This window comes from Aethalodelphis obliquidens, unplaced genomic scaffold (genome assembly GCF_003676395.1).
Source record: "Aethalodelphis obliquidens isolate GAN/ISIS:26980383/991018 unplaced genomic scaffold, ASM367639v1 scaffold11, whole genome shotgun sequence".
NCBI classification, from domain to species: Eukaryota; Metazoa; Chordata; class Mammalia; order Artiodactyla; family Delphinidae; genus Aethalodelphis; species Aethalodelphis obliquidens.
In genome coordinates, this window is record NW_020837955.1 from 44,543,200 (window position 1) to 44,559,669 (window position 16,470).

Below are 16,470 nucleotides of genomic sequence, written 5' to 3' on the forward strand. Positions count from 1 at the left end.
CACACACACACACACACACACACACACACACACACACACACACACACGCTTCTCACAACGCATACCAAAACCCGGGCGCTCGTGCACATCCTTGGGGCCAGTCCTTCCCAGCAGCTTCAAGGTGTTCAGGGCCCTGTATTGACAGGAATCCGTCCTCTCCCCACCTGCCCTTGACTTGGGAAGCAGTGAGGGCGGGGAGCGGGGGGAAGCAGCTTCCAGCAGGGAGGCTCTCCTGGCTGCATTGCCCACCCCCAACCCTGCCACTAGTCAGACGCCTGGCTCCACCTCGGCCGCAGGTAGCAGAGGTGCTGGTCCACAGCAGGGATGGCGTTGTCACGATGTGCTCCGGGGTTCAGCCTGAGTATCAGCCCCCATCATGGGCTCTGGGAACCTTTCAGTTCACAGCTGGAGAGACCGAAGCCCCAGAGGGCACCCACCCAGGTCACAGAGCTGCGGTACTGGCCAGCTAGGACGAGCCCAGGTCTGCCTAGTTCTGTTCGGGGCCCCTCCCAGCCCGAGAGCACCAGTGCACGTGACGGCCCTGGAGCCGTCACATGGCCTCGGAGGCGGGGGCAAAGGACGCACTGCCGGTCTTACGTGCGGGTGACCTCTAGAGACCCCTGACAGTTTCTGAAGGACCATGGGGGCGACCCTTAGGTCTGTCGGGTGCACATGGACACACTTCAGGCAGATGACAGGGACAGCCTGGCCCCTCCCCTTCTCAGCCAGGGCACGCTGAAGCTGTGGCCACTGTCTCCAGGCTGCTTCCCAGAAGGCTGCAGCCTCCCAGCTGGCCACGGGGCACCTGAGCCCCGGGCCTCGGTTTCCCCAGGAGTCAGGGTCCTTGGAGTGGAGCAGAGGGGCTGGCAGGGGGCAGAATGGACCCCTGTCCTCCCTGGTGGGCCATCTGCTCACTGCTGCTGCACCTGGGCCGCAGCGGGGACAGGTCACCCAGGGAAGGCTGCGAGGGTGGAGGAGACAGCACATTGCCAAGGCCATGGTCACCTCCAGGAGGGAGTAGCTGGAGCCCAGCCAGGCTGCCCACCAAGCGGGACATCGCGGGCCCTTCAGCCTGGCCTGGCCACAGCGAGGCAGCTTCCCTCAGTTACCCGGAGGCCCCCCGCAGCCCCCCACACTCCCCATCCCGCCCATCAGGCCCAGCCCTGCCTCGGGAGGAGGGCGGGGACAGCCTGGCGGTGTCCCCGGAAGCCAGAGGGATGAGGGGCGCCTGGCCCCGGCATCACACCGAGTTGGGCTGCAGCGTGCCTGAGGATGGAGCCTGCCGCTGTCCCAGCAGCTGGCCGCCGACCCCCACCTGTGCCTACTGCTGCCAGGGTGGGGGGTAGTGAGAGACCCCTGCCCCTGGGGAGCTCACGCTGCGGAGGGAGCAGGCGGGAGGGCTTCCGGAGCGGGTGGCCCTGAATCAGGGAGGTTCTGGGGTCGGGGGGCCGCCCTCAGCTCAGCGACCCTAGGGGGCTCCTCCCTGCCTGTCTCTGCTCCCCTGACCCCTGTTGGCTGTCCCACAGGTGGGCCCAGCAGTGGGGACACAGCCCAGCTGCCTCCACCCTGGTGCTGATGCAGGCGGCACATCCTCTGAGGATGCCCGCTGGCCCCAAAGCCAGAGCCACTCTGCCCAGAAGGACCACCCGGGCGGGCCCTTTGGGGCGAGGCATGAATAAAACATGCAGAAAAAAGGCAAAACGGCAGGGATGGGGACCATTTCATAGCCATGAGTGTTTGATCTTTGCTTCACATTCGTAAGTGGTGCTGTCATAATTCAGGCCGCCTGTGCGGAGAGCTGGCTTTAAATAAAAACCCAGCAGAGACCCGGGAAGCCTGGCTGCTCGTCCCGTCACCCACTGTCCCATGCTGCCTCACTGGCTACCTTAGACGAGGTCAGCAGCAGTGAGAGGACCAGAGGGGGCAAGACGGAGAGTCACCCCAGAGCTGGCAGGACCAAGAGGAAAGAGGATCAAAGACCCCCGGGAGGGCCTTTTAGTGAAAGCGACATTTAGCTGTGACCCCAGCTCACCTGCGCCCGTCCCATCAGCGCCACCGAGCGCCCGTCACTCAGCCCGGCCACCCAGAAGGCGCTTCCCCTGACCATGCGTGAATTCTGCTTTTGGGTGCAGAATCTGACCAATGAGGAGCAAGTGGTCGTCATACAAGCCAGGACAGTCCTGACCTTGGCCGAAAAGGTAACAGTGACTGTGGACGTTGTCAGGACGGGGCCGGGCTTCCCGAAGCCTCCCTTTCTGGCTCAGCGCACAGAAGACGCTCACCCTGGGAGGAGGGCTACCGGGAGGTGGGGTTGGGGTCCACGGATCCCGTTTGCCTTGGAGGTCTGGCACACGCACAGGTCAGCCAGCACCGCCACGCGTGTCTGCAAGTGGTAGATTCAGCCAGACCTCTCCCCAAGGCCACTCTGCCTCCGCCTCCCCCCAGAGGCCGGGAGGTATGGTGGGTCTGTAAATCGGCAGCATCTGTCTCACCTGCCGGGACCCTCCTCCGGGGTCACCAGCCCACCCGGGCTCCCCACCCTCCAGCCTCTCTGCTCCCACGGGCCGCCAGCCTGCGCCCGGTCCCACCCCCGCAGCCAGAACCCGCAGGCCTGCTGGCAGCGCCCCCTCCCAGCGGCCCCCAGCAGGGCGGGCAGGGGTGTCCAGCAAATGGGAGCTCAGGGGCCAGCACCCCTGGAGAATGGGCCACCTAACGTCCCTCCTCTCCCAGCGCTGGGGGGCAGACTCCCTGGACACGAGGCGGGGCTGCACGGGGGCACCCGGGCCTGGCCCGCACACCGGGCACATGGAGCCCATGACGCCAGCCCAGCCCTGACTCCCACGAGGGCTGAGCTCCCCTCCTGGAGGAAGACTGGGAAGGGCAGGGAGGGCCAGGCCCCCAGGCTGTCTCCCTGGGGCTCGGCGAGCTGGGCTTCGATGCCTGAGTACCTTCCGTTTGTGTCCAGTGGCTCCAGCAGATCGAAGAGACGGAGTCGGCCCTGCAGCGGAAGATGGTGGACCTGGAGAGCGAGAAGGTTGGTGTGCACCTGGCCACGTGGGCCTGCGGCCCGCTCTCCAGGCCGGCTGCGCCAGGCCCAGACACGGGTCCTCTTGCGTTTCAGGAGCTGTTCAGTAAACAGAAGGGCTACCTGGACGAGGAGCTGGACTACAGAAAGCAGTGCTTGGACCAAGCTCACAAGGTAAGAGAAGTACAGCTGCCGGAACCCCCAGGGGCGGCGGATTTGGGGTAGAAACGGGGAAGGTTGTTCCCACGGCCAGCATGGTGTCTCGGGGGCCACGTGGCCTCGGACCTGCCTGGGAAGATCCTGCGCCCAGTGTGACCAGCGTGGGGTCACTCTTCGCATTTCTCCTGCCGGACACCCCTCGCCCAGCAAGCTCCGAGGACGCCTTACTGCTCCGTCAGCACCCCTTGGCCCCAGGAGTGCAGGCACACGAGCAGAAATCAAGTGGGTATTTGAAATGAGCTGAGAAATAGAATTCATTGAAACAATGCATTTACAAATGAGGTGAACACAGCTGAATGTCAGTCAGTCGATCATCCCGCCCGGGACCCCCGCTTCTGTCCATCTGCACCAACCAGTGCACACGTGCCCTTTGTGCGTGCCTGCCCCATGGGAAACCATTTCCCCCCTGAGAAGCCTGAAGGGATGTCCCCGTGTGCGGTTAACCCTGACATCAGTACCGAAAAGATGGGTCCTGGAGATGACGTCAGGGAGACGGCTTTGTGACACACGGACGCACGAACACACACGCACCCACACGCCGCAGGAAACGTTGCCCCGGGACTGTGGAGGGGGCTCCCGCACACAGGGCCGAGGGATGCTGTCAGGGCCCCCAGTGATGCTGGGTCCGCTCCTGGTCTGATGACTGTCAGGGCTGCTCCCCGCGTGATACTGTTTGGGGGCCCCCTTCCTCCAATTCCGGCAGGAAGGCCGCACGTTTTGCTCTCCCTCCCTGGTTTTCTTGACTCCATAGTTAGGCCTGCACTTCCTGCTGGATAATTAGCCATTTTATCTGCCATTCACAAAGCCCTGTGCAGGAGGGAGGCACCTACCGCCTTGGGATGACCTGGCGGGGGGGGACACAGGCCTGTGGGAACCTGCTGGGTTTCACACCCTCCCTGCTCTGTGAGCACAGGAGCCACAGCTGGGTTTCGAAGGGGAAGGGTGGTCCCCGCGTGGCTGAGGGCCGTCTAGGGCAGGTGGGAGCAGAGGCCTGGCCATTCACAGATGAGGACGCACGCTGGGGCGAGGCTGTGCACACAGAGCTGGCATCCGGTGGCCCGTCGCTCAAGGTCATGCATGCAGGGAAGGTCAGAACATCTCCATCTCCTGCCAGTCTTGGGGTGAAGCCATCGTGATGCTAATTCTAAGCCCCACACTCAGCTGCCTTTATTTTTTTAATTTTTTTTGTGTGTGTGGTACACGGGCCTCTCACTGTTGTGGCCTCTCCCGTTGTGGAGCACAGGCTCCAAACACGCAGGCTCAGTGGCCACGGCTCACGGGCCCAGCCACTCCGTGGCATGTGGGATCTTCCCAGACCAGGGCACGAACCCGCGTCCCCTGCATCAGCAGGTGGACTCTCAACCACTGCGCCACCAGGGAAGCCCTCAGCTGCCTTTATTTTAAAGCTGGAGCGTATCTTAAACACGCTAAGCTCTTTTGCTCTAGGAAGTGGCAGCCGATGTACTGTGTGAGCTGGCAGTGACAGCTGGGGACAGTTTATTTTGTAGCCGTCAGGAACAATAACACATAAGCGAGGAACAAAGGTGTCCCCCCCCCCATTTCCTAAAATGTCTGCTCAGCCAAAAGGACTTTCCAGAGGCATTTTGCCTGAAGAAGGAGAAACATTCATTTCTGAAGAAGTTACATCTTTGATGGGAAGATGGGAAGAATATAGCTTTTTCAAAGATTGTATCTGTGAAATTTCCTGAGGAACAAGCTTTAAAAGTGCTCCAGATCGAAGTGCTAAGTCACTAGGAATTTATAACAAGGTCTGTGTTTTGGCGGCTGGGTGGCAGCAAAGGGGTGACACAGCATGTGTGTCTGGGGACCAGCGGAATGGCCGGCTTTCCACGTCAGAGCCCTGGCGGGGCAACGCGAGGGCCCTGAGCTGGAGCCCCCCTGGAGTCTGAACCCCGCTCCCCACCAGCAGGGCCCTGTGGAGGTCGTCCAGCCCGGCAGTCATCAGCCTGCCTCAGTGCCCTGACCCGTGAGCCAGGCCTAACGAGCACCTGCTTCCTGGAAGGGGCGGGACTGAAGGGCTTCATGGAGGTGAAGCCCTAAGCCGGTACAGGCACCCACGGGCGTGGGCACCCTTAGGGCTATCATTTGGGACAGAGGAGAGGAGGGGCTGGGAGGCGGGCAGAGGCCGGACACGTGGGGCCTCATGTGCAGGCAGCAGGGAGGGAGGCAGACAGACAGACAGACAGACAGGGAGAGAGAAGGGGAGGAGAGGTGGGGCAGGTGTATGTCTCACAGTCTGGAGGCCAGAAGCCTGACACCAAGGTGCTGGTGGGGCCACATCCGTCTGAAGCTCCAGGGGAGGCCCTCCTGCCTCTTCCAGCTCCTGGGGGCCCAGGTGTTCCCGGGCTTGTGGCTGAGTCACCCCAATCTCTGCCCTGTGGTCACATGGCTTCCCCGCATCTTCCGTGACTGTCTCCAAGTTGCCCTCTTCTTCCAAGGCCACGAGTCAGTGGACTGAGGCCCCCGATCCAGTCTGACCTCACCTGCACTGGGTGGCATCTGCCTGTTTCCACATGATCCACATTCACAGGTGCTGGGGGTCAGGGCTTGATGTTTCTTTGCGGACACGAGTCACCCCACAGGCAGCACTGGGGACCGCAGAGCTGATGGCCTGGCCCCTCGGCACTACTGCAGACAAGCCCTGTGAGCACCACCCTCCTTCCTTCTTAGCGACTCGGAAGCCCAGGGTTTGGTGAAGGTTGTGAGCAAAGGAAGAAGCCTTTGTTGTTCTTTCCTCAAGGGACACCCGCCCGGCCCACTGCCCCTCTGGCCCTCATCCGACTCTGGCCTCAAACTCTGCTGACCTCGATGTCCCTAATGTTTCACTGCACGTTAAACATCGCGTGGAAGGGAATGCTCTTGAAATAATCACTCCCGGACTGCTTCCAGCCTCCAGAACATCATTTAACTGGTCGAGGCGGAAGCAGTCCCCTCTGTGGGCTGGCCTGGCGGCGGCATGACCCCAGGGCAGGGTGCCCCAGTCCCCCAGGCCGTCCCCGGGGGAGGAGGCAAGGACTGACGTGTCCCCTCCCGCCCCCAGCACATCCTGGAGCTGGAAGCCATGCTGTACGACGTCCTGCAGCAGGAAGCTGGGGCCAAAGTGGCAGAAATGCTGCCGGAGGAGGAGCACGAGAAGCTCAGGGTGGCGGTGGAGCAGTGGAAGCGCCAGGTCATGAGCGAGCTGCGCGAGCGGGACGCCCAGATCCTGCGGGAGCGCATGGAGCTGCTGCAGCTGGCGCAGCAGGTGCGCAGCAGGGGCGCCGCGGGCGCAGGACCTCCGGGCGGAGCGGGGCTTCCCATGCCTGGCCCTCTGATGGCCACACCTCCTCCAATGACAGTACCCTCCCGTGGCTGCGCCCCCCAAAGGTCATGCCCCCAGTGGCCACGCCCCAAAGGTCATGCCCCCAGTGGCCACGCCCCAAAGGTCATGCCCCCTGTGGCCACGCCCCAAAGGTCATGCCCCCTGTGGCCACGCCCAAAGGTCATGCCCTCCCCGTGGCCACGCCCCCATATCCCTGCTCTCCAATGATCGTGCCCCCAAGGCCAGGGCCTTCCACTGGCCGTGCCCCCCGATGGCCATGCTCTCCAGCGGCCGTGCCCATGGGGGACCCTCCTGCCGGACTGCCTGTCCCTCCAGACCAGCCTCCTGGGCCATCCCACCCAGGCCTCTGGGTGGCACAGGCCCCCTCCTGGGTCCCCCCCACTCTCGGTCTCTTCCGTGGTTCCTCCCTCAGTGGCAAGATCCCAGTGAAGGTGTCATCTGGGGAGCAGCGGCTCATGGGCTAGGGACTGGGGGACCTTCTCTTGGCCTACAGGCACTTGGGGCCCTCAGGCCAATCTGGCCAGTTCATTTCTAACTGGGGGTGAGGGATCCTGGCAGACTAGACAGGCTTGGTGTGTAAGACATGCCTCAGCTCCACTGTGTGTGCTGGCGTGGCCTTTGTGGCTGTGTTCCGTGTTCAGATACACTAGTGACTCCAGTGATCCACTCCAGTTTACTGTGAACGTCAGAGGGCTAATGTCTGACCAGAGCCTTGGTCAGCTCCCAGGACTCTCACTGCCAGATCTGGGGTGTTCAGTGTGAGGACTGCCGCCTGCAGCCCCTCACTCCCATCAGACGGGCTCTGATCAGAGCTCAGCTGCGTCCAGGCTCCAGGCCAGGCATCCAGGTCCGGCGTGGGCACACACATGTCCATCTGCCCGGCATTGTGCACCAAAGTGAAGACTAGAGTTTCCAAACCTGAGGTCGGCCTTGCCAGGAGAGTCCTCCCCGTGACTGACTTTGTGACCCTTCTGGCTGCTCCTCTCACTGCCGTGACGGCGTTTTGGAAGGACTGTGAATTGGGCCCTTACCATTTCCTTGGGCTTCTAGCATCATGGTTTATGACCTGGAGATGTAGGAGGTGGGAGGGTGTCATTCCCGTCACAGGGAGCGTGGCCGAGGGAAAGCTGTCCTCCTGTCTCTTGCTGTTGCAAAGAGCAGACCGAGGGAGGCTGTGTCCGTAACGGAACCTGAGGCAGGCACACTGGCTCTCCTCCCGAAGCCGGGGCTCCTAAAAGTCGGCGGGATGGGGGGGGGCAGCCCGAGGCCCCCTCGCCGTGGCCAGCATGGCAGCTGCCCTGTGGCGACTGGCCCACCAAGAACATGCGTGAAAATCCTGGAAGGCTTTTGCCCACTTGGTGTCCCAAATATTCTGATTATTGAGGATTTTCCTGCTTTTAACATTGCAGAGAATTAAAGAACTAGAAGAAAGAATAGAAGCTCAGAAGAGACAAATAAAGGAACTGGAGGAAAAGGTAAGGCAAATACGAATCTGGGGGCTTGCTCTGTTGTCGGAACTCACACACCAAGACAGACAGGTATCTCAGGATGCCGTGTCGCGCTAGGTCTGAGGTTGGGGCATTTTGGGACAGAAAGAGGCTTCAGGGACGTGTCTGCTCGGGACAAGGAGCCGGAGCCCAGGGTCTGGGAATAACCCCGTCCGTGACAACCCAGCCGTGCCACCCCGAGGGCCGTGCCTCTCACGGCCTCAGTTTCCCCGGCCGTCGGGGTGCCTGCAGACCGGCGACCAGCGGTCCCTTTAGTGTGGTTCCTTGACTGTGGCTCCCAAGTTTGGAAACGGCAGGTGCTGGGGTGCAGTGGGTCGGGGGCCGTGTGGCTCGGGGTCGGGGACGACTGTCCAGCTCTTCTCCCGACTGCTGGCTCTGCAACTTCCAAATCAGGGTACACAGAGCACCCTCAGAGAGAAGCCTGCAGCGTGTGCTTAATTCTCGGACAGCTGAGCTCTTTTGGTCTGTGATTCAGGACATTTCGATGGCTTCTAGCAGGCAGACTGCTTGTTCGCATCTTGTGACCGGTCTTGCCTGGGGGGTGGATCTCACCAAAGGCCGGCTCCCCTCTGAGCCTCTCTGGCTTGTCCCTGCCAGAGAGAACGGGAGGCTGGGGTCTGGACAGGACCCGCCACCCGCAATAGGCCACACGTCCTCAGCCCTGCCTGGGCAGAGCCAGCAGAGGCTCTGTGCTCGCGGGGCACAGGGACCCCTCCCCACGGCAGCCCCTGCAGCTGGACCTCCCCCTGCCCCGCCCACCCCTCCTGCCGATGAACCCGGCCCCTTCCCTGGGCACTTTGCTGCCATCTGCCGAGCGGTCTTGGTGGTAACTTGCAAATCCAGAGCTGGTGACAGGCCCCTAGAACCGTGCGGGGCACGACCTGCAAAGCAGAGAGGCAGCCGGGGAGCAATTATGTGCCTGCCCATGGGCGCCAGACCGTGGGCGACACACACCTGGCTCGCCTGGGGAGGCCGGCGGGACGCGCAACCTCGAAGTGATGCAGTCTCTCCCCCCAAATGAACCTCTCTTTCCTTTTGCATCTTAAAGTGAGAGCATCTGTTTTTATTAAATACTAGAATTTAACAAATTGGATGTTTATTCTCTTAGTCTAGCTGAAGCAGCTCTGCTTTTCCAAGCAGCTGTACCACCATCAGATTTTCTCTTGTGTCTAAATTGGCTGGACCCCTCCCCCGACCCAAAACGAGGCTCCAAGTGTGGAACCTATTCAGCAAGCTGGCTGTGCCTCATCGTTTATAACGGGAGCGTGGTGGTTGCCTGTTGGCACTTGGATCGTCTTTCCGTAAGACTCCTGTCACCATTAGAGCCACTTAGCGCCCTCGCCGTCAGCCCTGGTGACAGGTCCAGATGGCCGGTCCCCGCCGCTCCCCCAGAGGCTGAGTGACCAGCAGAGCCTCCCTCCTGACTGTCACCCGCAGCCTGGCCCGTGGACGGTGCAAGGTCCCTGGGGAGGGGACAGCACCGTCACTTCAGGCCCCTGGCAGCACAACCCTTAAACCACTGGACACCAGTGCGCCAGGATCTGCTCCTGAGCCCCAGCTGGCATCTCCACGTCGCTGTGTCTGTGATCACGTTATTTCTTGCCAAAAGCCCTACAAACTCTTTTTTCTCTTTCTTTCCTTCCATGTCTCCACCCTCCCCTTTCCTTTTTAGTTCCTATTTTTGTTCTTGTTTTTCTCCTTAGCTTTCATTCTGTGGTCATAGCTCTCCTGGGCACCCTGGCGTGGTGAGTATTTCGTCTGCATCATAAGGACCAGCACGGCCCCCGCTGTTCCGTAAGCAGGAGGTGCTTCTGGAAGGGGACAGCCAGGGGTCCCCCAGGTCCTAGAGGGGAGGGTCCTGCCATCGTCAGAGGGGAAGGGGCGCTTCCTCGAGAAGGAAGGAACGCAAAGGACCCCCTCCCACGGAACCTCCCCGGGGAGAGATGCGCACACAAAACCACTCCCGGTTCTCTGCTCCGGGCAACTCGGCAGGGAGCAGTGCCGGTGGTTTTGTGTCTTTTTGTCTTTTCCGTTTATCAAGTACAAGCTTGGGTGACACTGGAGATTCAGCCAGAGATGCCCACTTTCCCCGACAAGCTGGGCTCACTCACGACGTCACAGTCGTGCTGAGCTGTGGCATCGTGCCCGCGGCTTTCAGGCCGAGGCCGCATGTGAAAGCTTGACCACCGCTTCCTTCCCAAACAAGATGAGAGGACAAGTAGGGCGTGGCCTCACCATCCCGGCTCCGTCTGTGGCCCCCGCCCTCAGAGGACCTCCGCTCGGGAGCAGGGCCACCCTTCCTCATAACCCCATCCCTCCAGCCCTTCCCTCTCGCCCTGCAACCTCCCTGACCTGTGTCCTGCGTCTCTTTTCTTCCAGCCCTCTGAGGAGCCAGACCCCTTTCCTGCAGTTGGACCAGAGAGCAGCAGGTGCCCCGGTGGCAGAGGGAGACGCCACATCTCATTCCTGAAGACTCAAGGGGACCTGGGCTCTGCACACCCCCTCCCGTCGAGGAAGAGGGAGAAAGGGGGTCTTTGAGCACCTCTGCGGGGGACTGTCCATTTTGATGAGGCAGAATCAGAACTAGTTCTCTGACTGGGGCTCCTCTGAAGAGACCTTGTCTTGGCTGTGGACCCTGGGGTCCTTCCTCGGGATGCGGCCTCCCCATCCTAGTTACAGGGCCGCGCGAGTCCCCTGCTGCACAGGTGTGAAGAGCTGCTTCTGTGCAGGAGCCCCAAACTCCCACCTCCCTTTGTTCCCTTGATGCCCAAAAGGTGTCTCAAAGGAAGATTCCCAGAAACAACGCAGACACCCCGCAAAACGACGCAATGAAGCTGCCACCACGGTGGTGACCTTCGTTCAGGGAAATGGGGACGGTTCGTGGAGCATCTCAAGGACCGTTGCCCCGTGTCTTCCAGGACGGACGGGCTGTGAAGACGCCGTGACTCACTGGCTGGGGTCCTGAGCACTTACTGAGCGACACATCCTGCCACCCTGCCTTGTTGATGACGCGGGTCCCCGGCCCAGTTCCACTCGCGGGAACAGAACTGTGGCTGCCATGGAGCCGCCAGCTTCCCGCCCTGAGCTGCGCCGAGGGACTGACCAAAGGGATGACTGGGGAGCCTGGTAGTGGGAGCTGGGACCAGAGCAATGGACCGACTGGGAAGGGGCGTGAGCTTGTCGGAGACGCAGGGGCCAGAGGACACCTCGGGCTGTGCAGCACCGTGGAGCCCCTCAGGCTGCAGGCGAGGCCAGAGCTGCCCCGTGCAGAGCTCCAGCCTGCACGCTCACCGGGCAGTGCCCAGCGAGGATGACAGTGCCCCGGGGTTCTGCGGACGTGAGAAGGGGGCCCGATGCCCAGGTGGCCAGCAGGTGAGGCTCAGCCGTCATCCCTGGGGCGTGGCGTCTTCCTTCCCGCCCTTTGTGGGCCCTGTGGGCGCCAGCACACCTCCTTCTGGTCTGTGGGATCCCACCTCCTCTGCGGCGAGGTTGGCCCCGTTTGAGACGTAGGTTCAGTTTGCTGGGACGTGGGCCCTGCAGCAGGAGCCCTGGTGTCTGTACAGGTGGGTGGGGGCAGGGTGAGGGCGGCTCACCTCCTACCGTGGCCTCTGGATCGGAGTCTGCTCCCTGGGGGCATCTGGCGTGGGCTTCTCCCTGGTCTGAGGTGCTGAACCCATTACAGGTCTTCTCTGCCCAGACCCAGGATACCCCCCGCCAAGGCTAGCCGAGGCCTCCGGAGGTGCCCAGTGGTGGGTCCCAGGGCACATCCCTGAGCCACGAGGGCAGCCTCTCTCAGCTCCTGGCAGAGAAGAACTCCTCAAGGGCACCCGCCCACTTCTGCGGACTCGGGCCCTGGCCCTGCACCCCCAGCTCTGCTGGCCTGCCCCGCCCACCCCGTCTTGCTGCTCCCACAAACTCCAAAACGAGAGAGCGTCCCCCCTTGTCTTGTGGGGCCATCCCTCCCACTGACCCTGACCCCCAGCTCAGTGGGCCTCCCTGTGTCCCCAGGTTGTCACCTCCTCTCCCTGCCCCAGGGCTCGGAGGCATCCCTGGGGCGGCCGGGTGGGTCATCCCCACGGCAGGGACGGAGGATGTGGACGGGGCTTCATGCTCCGCTAGGGAGCCTTCCTCTCCAGGCAGAATCTCCTCGGCAAGTGTGTTTCTGTGGGACGCGGTGAGGCTCTGGTGGGGATGCAGTTCTGTATCCGAGTCTGCAGGGTGTGATGTGGGGTGCCGTGTCCTCCCATCACAGAGCCACCTGAACCTCTAAGAGTGGGGCTGCAGGGGCCCCAGGAGATGCACCACTGGGCAGAGAAGGGAGTGAGGCAGAGCAGATGCAGAGCCAGAGGCCAGAGTGAGACCACCGCCCGCTCGCTCAAAGGGGCCTCGGGACACTTGGCTCTTTCACGTGGCACGTCTGGGCACGTGCTCCTCTAAAGCGGCTCATCTCTGGAAACCGCATGTGGTTAGCCTGGTGCAGGGCCCAGGCAGGGCAGTATCTGCTCCCGCGTCCCCAGGGGTGCAGGGCATAGCCTCAGGCTAGAAAGAGCACTCTGGAGGCTGGTTCTGGAGTGGAGGCCGGTCCCCGCCTGGTCCCCGGCCCAGTTCCACACGTGGGCCCCCAGAGTTCGGGGTCCCTGGAGTTCGGGGTCTCCTCTTAGATCTTGCGCTGAGGTCCTTGGGCTGCGCCGTATCGTGTGGAGGAAAGTACCAAACGCCCCAGTACTGCGTGTCCGATTGCTTGGTGAGGACGATCCACCGTCACGGCCTGACCTCAGAGGTCACTTGTGGCCGGTGAAGGACAATGAACGACGCGCGTGGGCGCGGCAATGCCTGAATCAAAACGCACTGCCCACAGTCCCCGAAGGCCCGCAGGGACGCGGGGTCACCTCTGCCCCATCGGCGTCATCCCCGCAGCCTTCCCCCTGCTGAGCCAGCCTGGCTCTGGGGTCTGCCTTGCCGTGTGCCCAGCACCGGGGACCGTGCCCCAGAGCTGTGAGCAGGTCTCACCTGTGGAGGAGCCAGAGCCAGATAAGGATGGCTGAGAGTGTGAGAACAGGTCCAGAGGCGGGGGCGCCGGGCAGGCACGGCCCCCCTGGGGGCCCGGAGACCTCCAGGACCTGGACGCTGATGGGGGCCCCCTTGGACAGAGCCATTTTGTGGGTCTGGAGACCCAGAGGTGGCTCAGACCAACTCCCGGGTGCTCGTGTTGGGGTAGCCTGGGTGGGGGGCAGTGGGTGTCACAGTTCGGGGACGGAACTGCTGCACGTCTCGGCTCGGGACCCTGCACAGCAGCCTTGGAGCCAGGGTCAGGCGTACGTTTGGTGCAGTACGTGCCACACGAGAAGTTAACAGCTTCCTGAGCAAGCACCTCCTTTCTCCCATCAGCTTTTTTTTTTCTAAGATTTTTTTTGACGTGGACCATGTTTAAAGTCTTTATTGAATTTGTCACAATATTGCTTCCGTTTTATGTTTTGGGTTTTTGGCGAGAGGCATGTGGGATCTTAACTCCCCGAACAGGGGTCGAACCCGCACCCCCTGCACTGGAAGGCAAAGTCTTAACCACTGGGCCAGCAGGAAGACCCCATCAGCTTTTCAAGAACCTTTTATTATAAAATAGTTACAGATTTAAAGGAAAGTTGCAAAAATATTAGAGTATAAAGTTCCTGTACACCCTTCACCCAGCTTCCCCAGGTGTTCACATCTCATGGAATCACAACGCACTTTCCAAGGTTAGCTGGCCACCCACTCAGTTCAGACAAGCGTTTCTGCTCCAGGACCCCGTACTCTGTTGAGTCGTTCTCCTGGTCCCTCCCAGTGGGTGACAGTTTTCTTAGCTTCCGCGTCGTCCTTGACCTTGACCTTGACACCCTACTAGGAGCTGGTGGGTTACTTCGTGGGTCGTCCTCCAGTTTGATTTGTCTGATGTGTTTGAATGATTGGACTGAGGTTATGCGTTCTTGGCGAGACGGAGCCCAGGTGACCCCCTCTGAGTGTGTTCAATCAGGGCGGCAGGACGTCCATACACTGTATCCCTCTGATGTGAACCTTGATCAAGGTTCTGCCAGGTTATCCACTGAAAAGGTATCATTTGTAACTAGAAATAGGTGGGGAGACACTGTGAGACTCAGCAAGGACCCTGGTCCTCTTTAACCTTGTGCCCAGTAACTTCAGCAGACGTGAGTGGGTCTTTTCTGCCACAGTGATTACTGCCTGTGCTCGTGGTTTTCTATCCCTACGTTCCTTCTATTTCATTAGAATTTTTCTCTGGAGAAGACCTGTCCCCCTTCTCTCATTTTTTCTTTATCCAATTATTTATAGCAGTATCGGCTCGTGGGCACATCCCTGAGCTTGATATATATGATAATATGATAATCCAACACCACCTTTAACTATTTTCTTGCTCAGATTGTTCCAACTGAAGCCACTGAGCTTTCCAACAGGTTGATGCCTCTGTCCTTTGAGTTCCCGTCCGTGTCTTGAGCCCTTTCTCACTCTGTCTCCTCCGGATGCTCACGCTCATCTGTATTTTCCCTGCCCCAAGCCTCAAAGCAGCGACTCCTCCAAGGAGCTCCGGTTCCTTCTGTTGGAGGGTGGCGTTTAGGAACCGACATCTCCGGGCTGGGTGTGTTTGCTACTCCTGGGGTGATAGTATTTCTAGGCCCTGTCAGGGGCAGAGCTTGGAAACAGACATCTGTGTGCTAATACATGCATACCCCCACTTCTTTGTTTATTTCTGCTTCTATCTACTATCTACCATCTGTCATCTATCTATCATCTGTCTACCATCTATCTATGTATTTATATAGCTATTATCTATCCCCTAGCTATTATTTATCTATCGTCTGTCATCTATGTATGTATCATCTATGTGTATATCATCTATCATTTATCATCTATCTATCATTTATCCATCATCTGTCTGTCAGTCTATCCATCATCTGTGGGTCTGTTATAAAACCACCAGTTCATACTGACACTTGGAATTCAAGGCCAACCATTCAAGATTCGTTCCTGCCCCCCCTCTTTCCTCATCTGTAACTAGTTTCTTTGGAGATGTGGCTCTCTCCACATAAACTGTGTTACTTATTTGCCCCACCCTAGTATCCACACAAGGACATTTCAGAATTGCTAACCCACATCCCCCCGTGAGGAGCAAGTTTACCAGCGAGGAGACATTTGAGTGCAGAGTCCCTTTTATCTTTAGCCTTATAGTCTCCAGACAAAATATTGTTTTCCAGAATGACGTAGTCTGGTTCTTTTCCTCTAGTACATTGTCCATTTGTGGCCGTTTAGGTTTGTTTGTTATATCTTGGGTTCCATTGGAGTTTCCTTCACAGAGTGATTTCTTAAAAATTTACACAGCACAGTTCCTGTTTGTACTGTATAGTCTCTGGGTCTTGACACAGGTGGGCACAGAGTCATGATACAGGACAGCACCATCGCCCCAGCTCCCTCTGCTTCCTGCCACAGTCACCCCATCCATCCCCAGCTCCACCCTTGGCAGCAATGGGCTATGTTCCCTCTTCCGGCTTTGCCATTTACAGGTCTTATAAGTGGAAGATGTGATACGTGCATCCAACTTGGAGCTTTGGGGTCTGGCTTTGCTCACGCAGCAGCACGCCTGGAGGATTCCCCCACGTTTCTGTAGTTCATTCCTTTTTATGCTGAGTCATCTCTGTTGCACGGATGTGCCACATTTGTCCACATGTATCTGCTTGTTTCCTGTTTAGGGCTGAATCAAACTGTTACAGACATTCATGCACAAGTTTTTGTGTAAATACAGGGGTTCGTTTCTCAGGTAAATACCTAGGGTTGATAAATGTGTGCTCAACTTTATAAGAAACTATTGTCCAAGGTGGCTGTACGTGTTGCATTCCCACCAGCGAAGTATGTGGGAAGACTGTTCTCCACGTCTTTTGCAACACTGGATATGGTCCGTCTTTTTGGGGGGAGGAGGTCCATTCTAATAAGGGCACAGGGGTATGTTATTTTCGTTTTAATTTGCGTTTATCTAATGACTAGTGACGTTGGGCATCGTTTTATGTGTTGATTTTCCATATCCGTGTATCTTCTTTGGTAAAGTGTCTATTGAAATCGTTTGCCCATTTTTTTAATTTGATTTTTGCTTTCTTATCATTGAGTTTTAAGACTCCTTTATACATTCCAGACATACACCTTTGTTAGTGCAAAAGTATTTTCTCTTTTATCTTTTTGTTCTCTTAAGGGTATCTTTTGAAGATAAGTTCTTAAATTTTGATAAAATCTAACTTACCAACTTAAAAAAAAATAGGTTGTATGGTATTGGACCTGAGAAAACTGCCTGATTCAAAGTCACAAATGTTGTCTCCCATGTTTCCCTCTGGAACTGTGCG

At 58.9% G+C, this 16,470-nt stretch overlaps 1 protein-coding gene across 15 annotated transcripts in view; it reads left to right on the forward strand.

Annotated features, from left to right (window-relative positions):
- JAKMIP3 (Janus kinase and microtubule interacting protein 3) overlaps positions 1–16,470 on the forward strand; it is a 107,768-nt gene that overhangs the window by 80,622 nt on the left and 10,676 nt on the right. For 13 of the 15 annotated variants that reach the window (XM_027112983.1, XM_027112985.1, XM_027112982.1 and 10 more), the window contains 7 exons: positions 2,133–2,198; positions 2,966–3,034; positions 3,122–3,199; positions 6,306–6,509; positions 7,997–8,062; positions 9,799–9,840; positions 10,475–11,467. In XM_027112983.1, the coding sequence (XP_026968784.1) occupies positions 2,133–2,198; positions 2,966–3,034; positions 3,122–3,199; positions 6,306–6,509; positions 7,997–8,062; positions 9,799–9,840; positions 10,475–10,633 (684 nt within the window). In that variant the 3' untranslated portion in view covers positions 10,634–11,467. Of the gene's footprint in view, positions 1–2,132; positions 2,199–2,965; positions 3,035–3,121; positions 3,200–6,305; positions 6,510–7,996; positions 8,063–9,798; positions 11,468–16,470 lie in introns of those variants that run through there. The other 2 variants (XM_027112991.1, XM_027112992.1) reach the window with 2 other exon arrangements.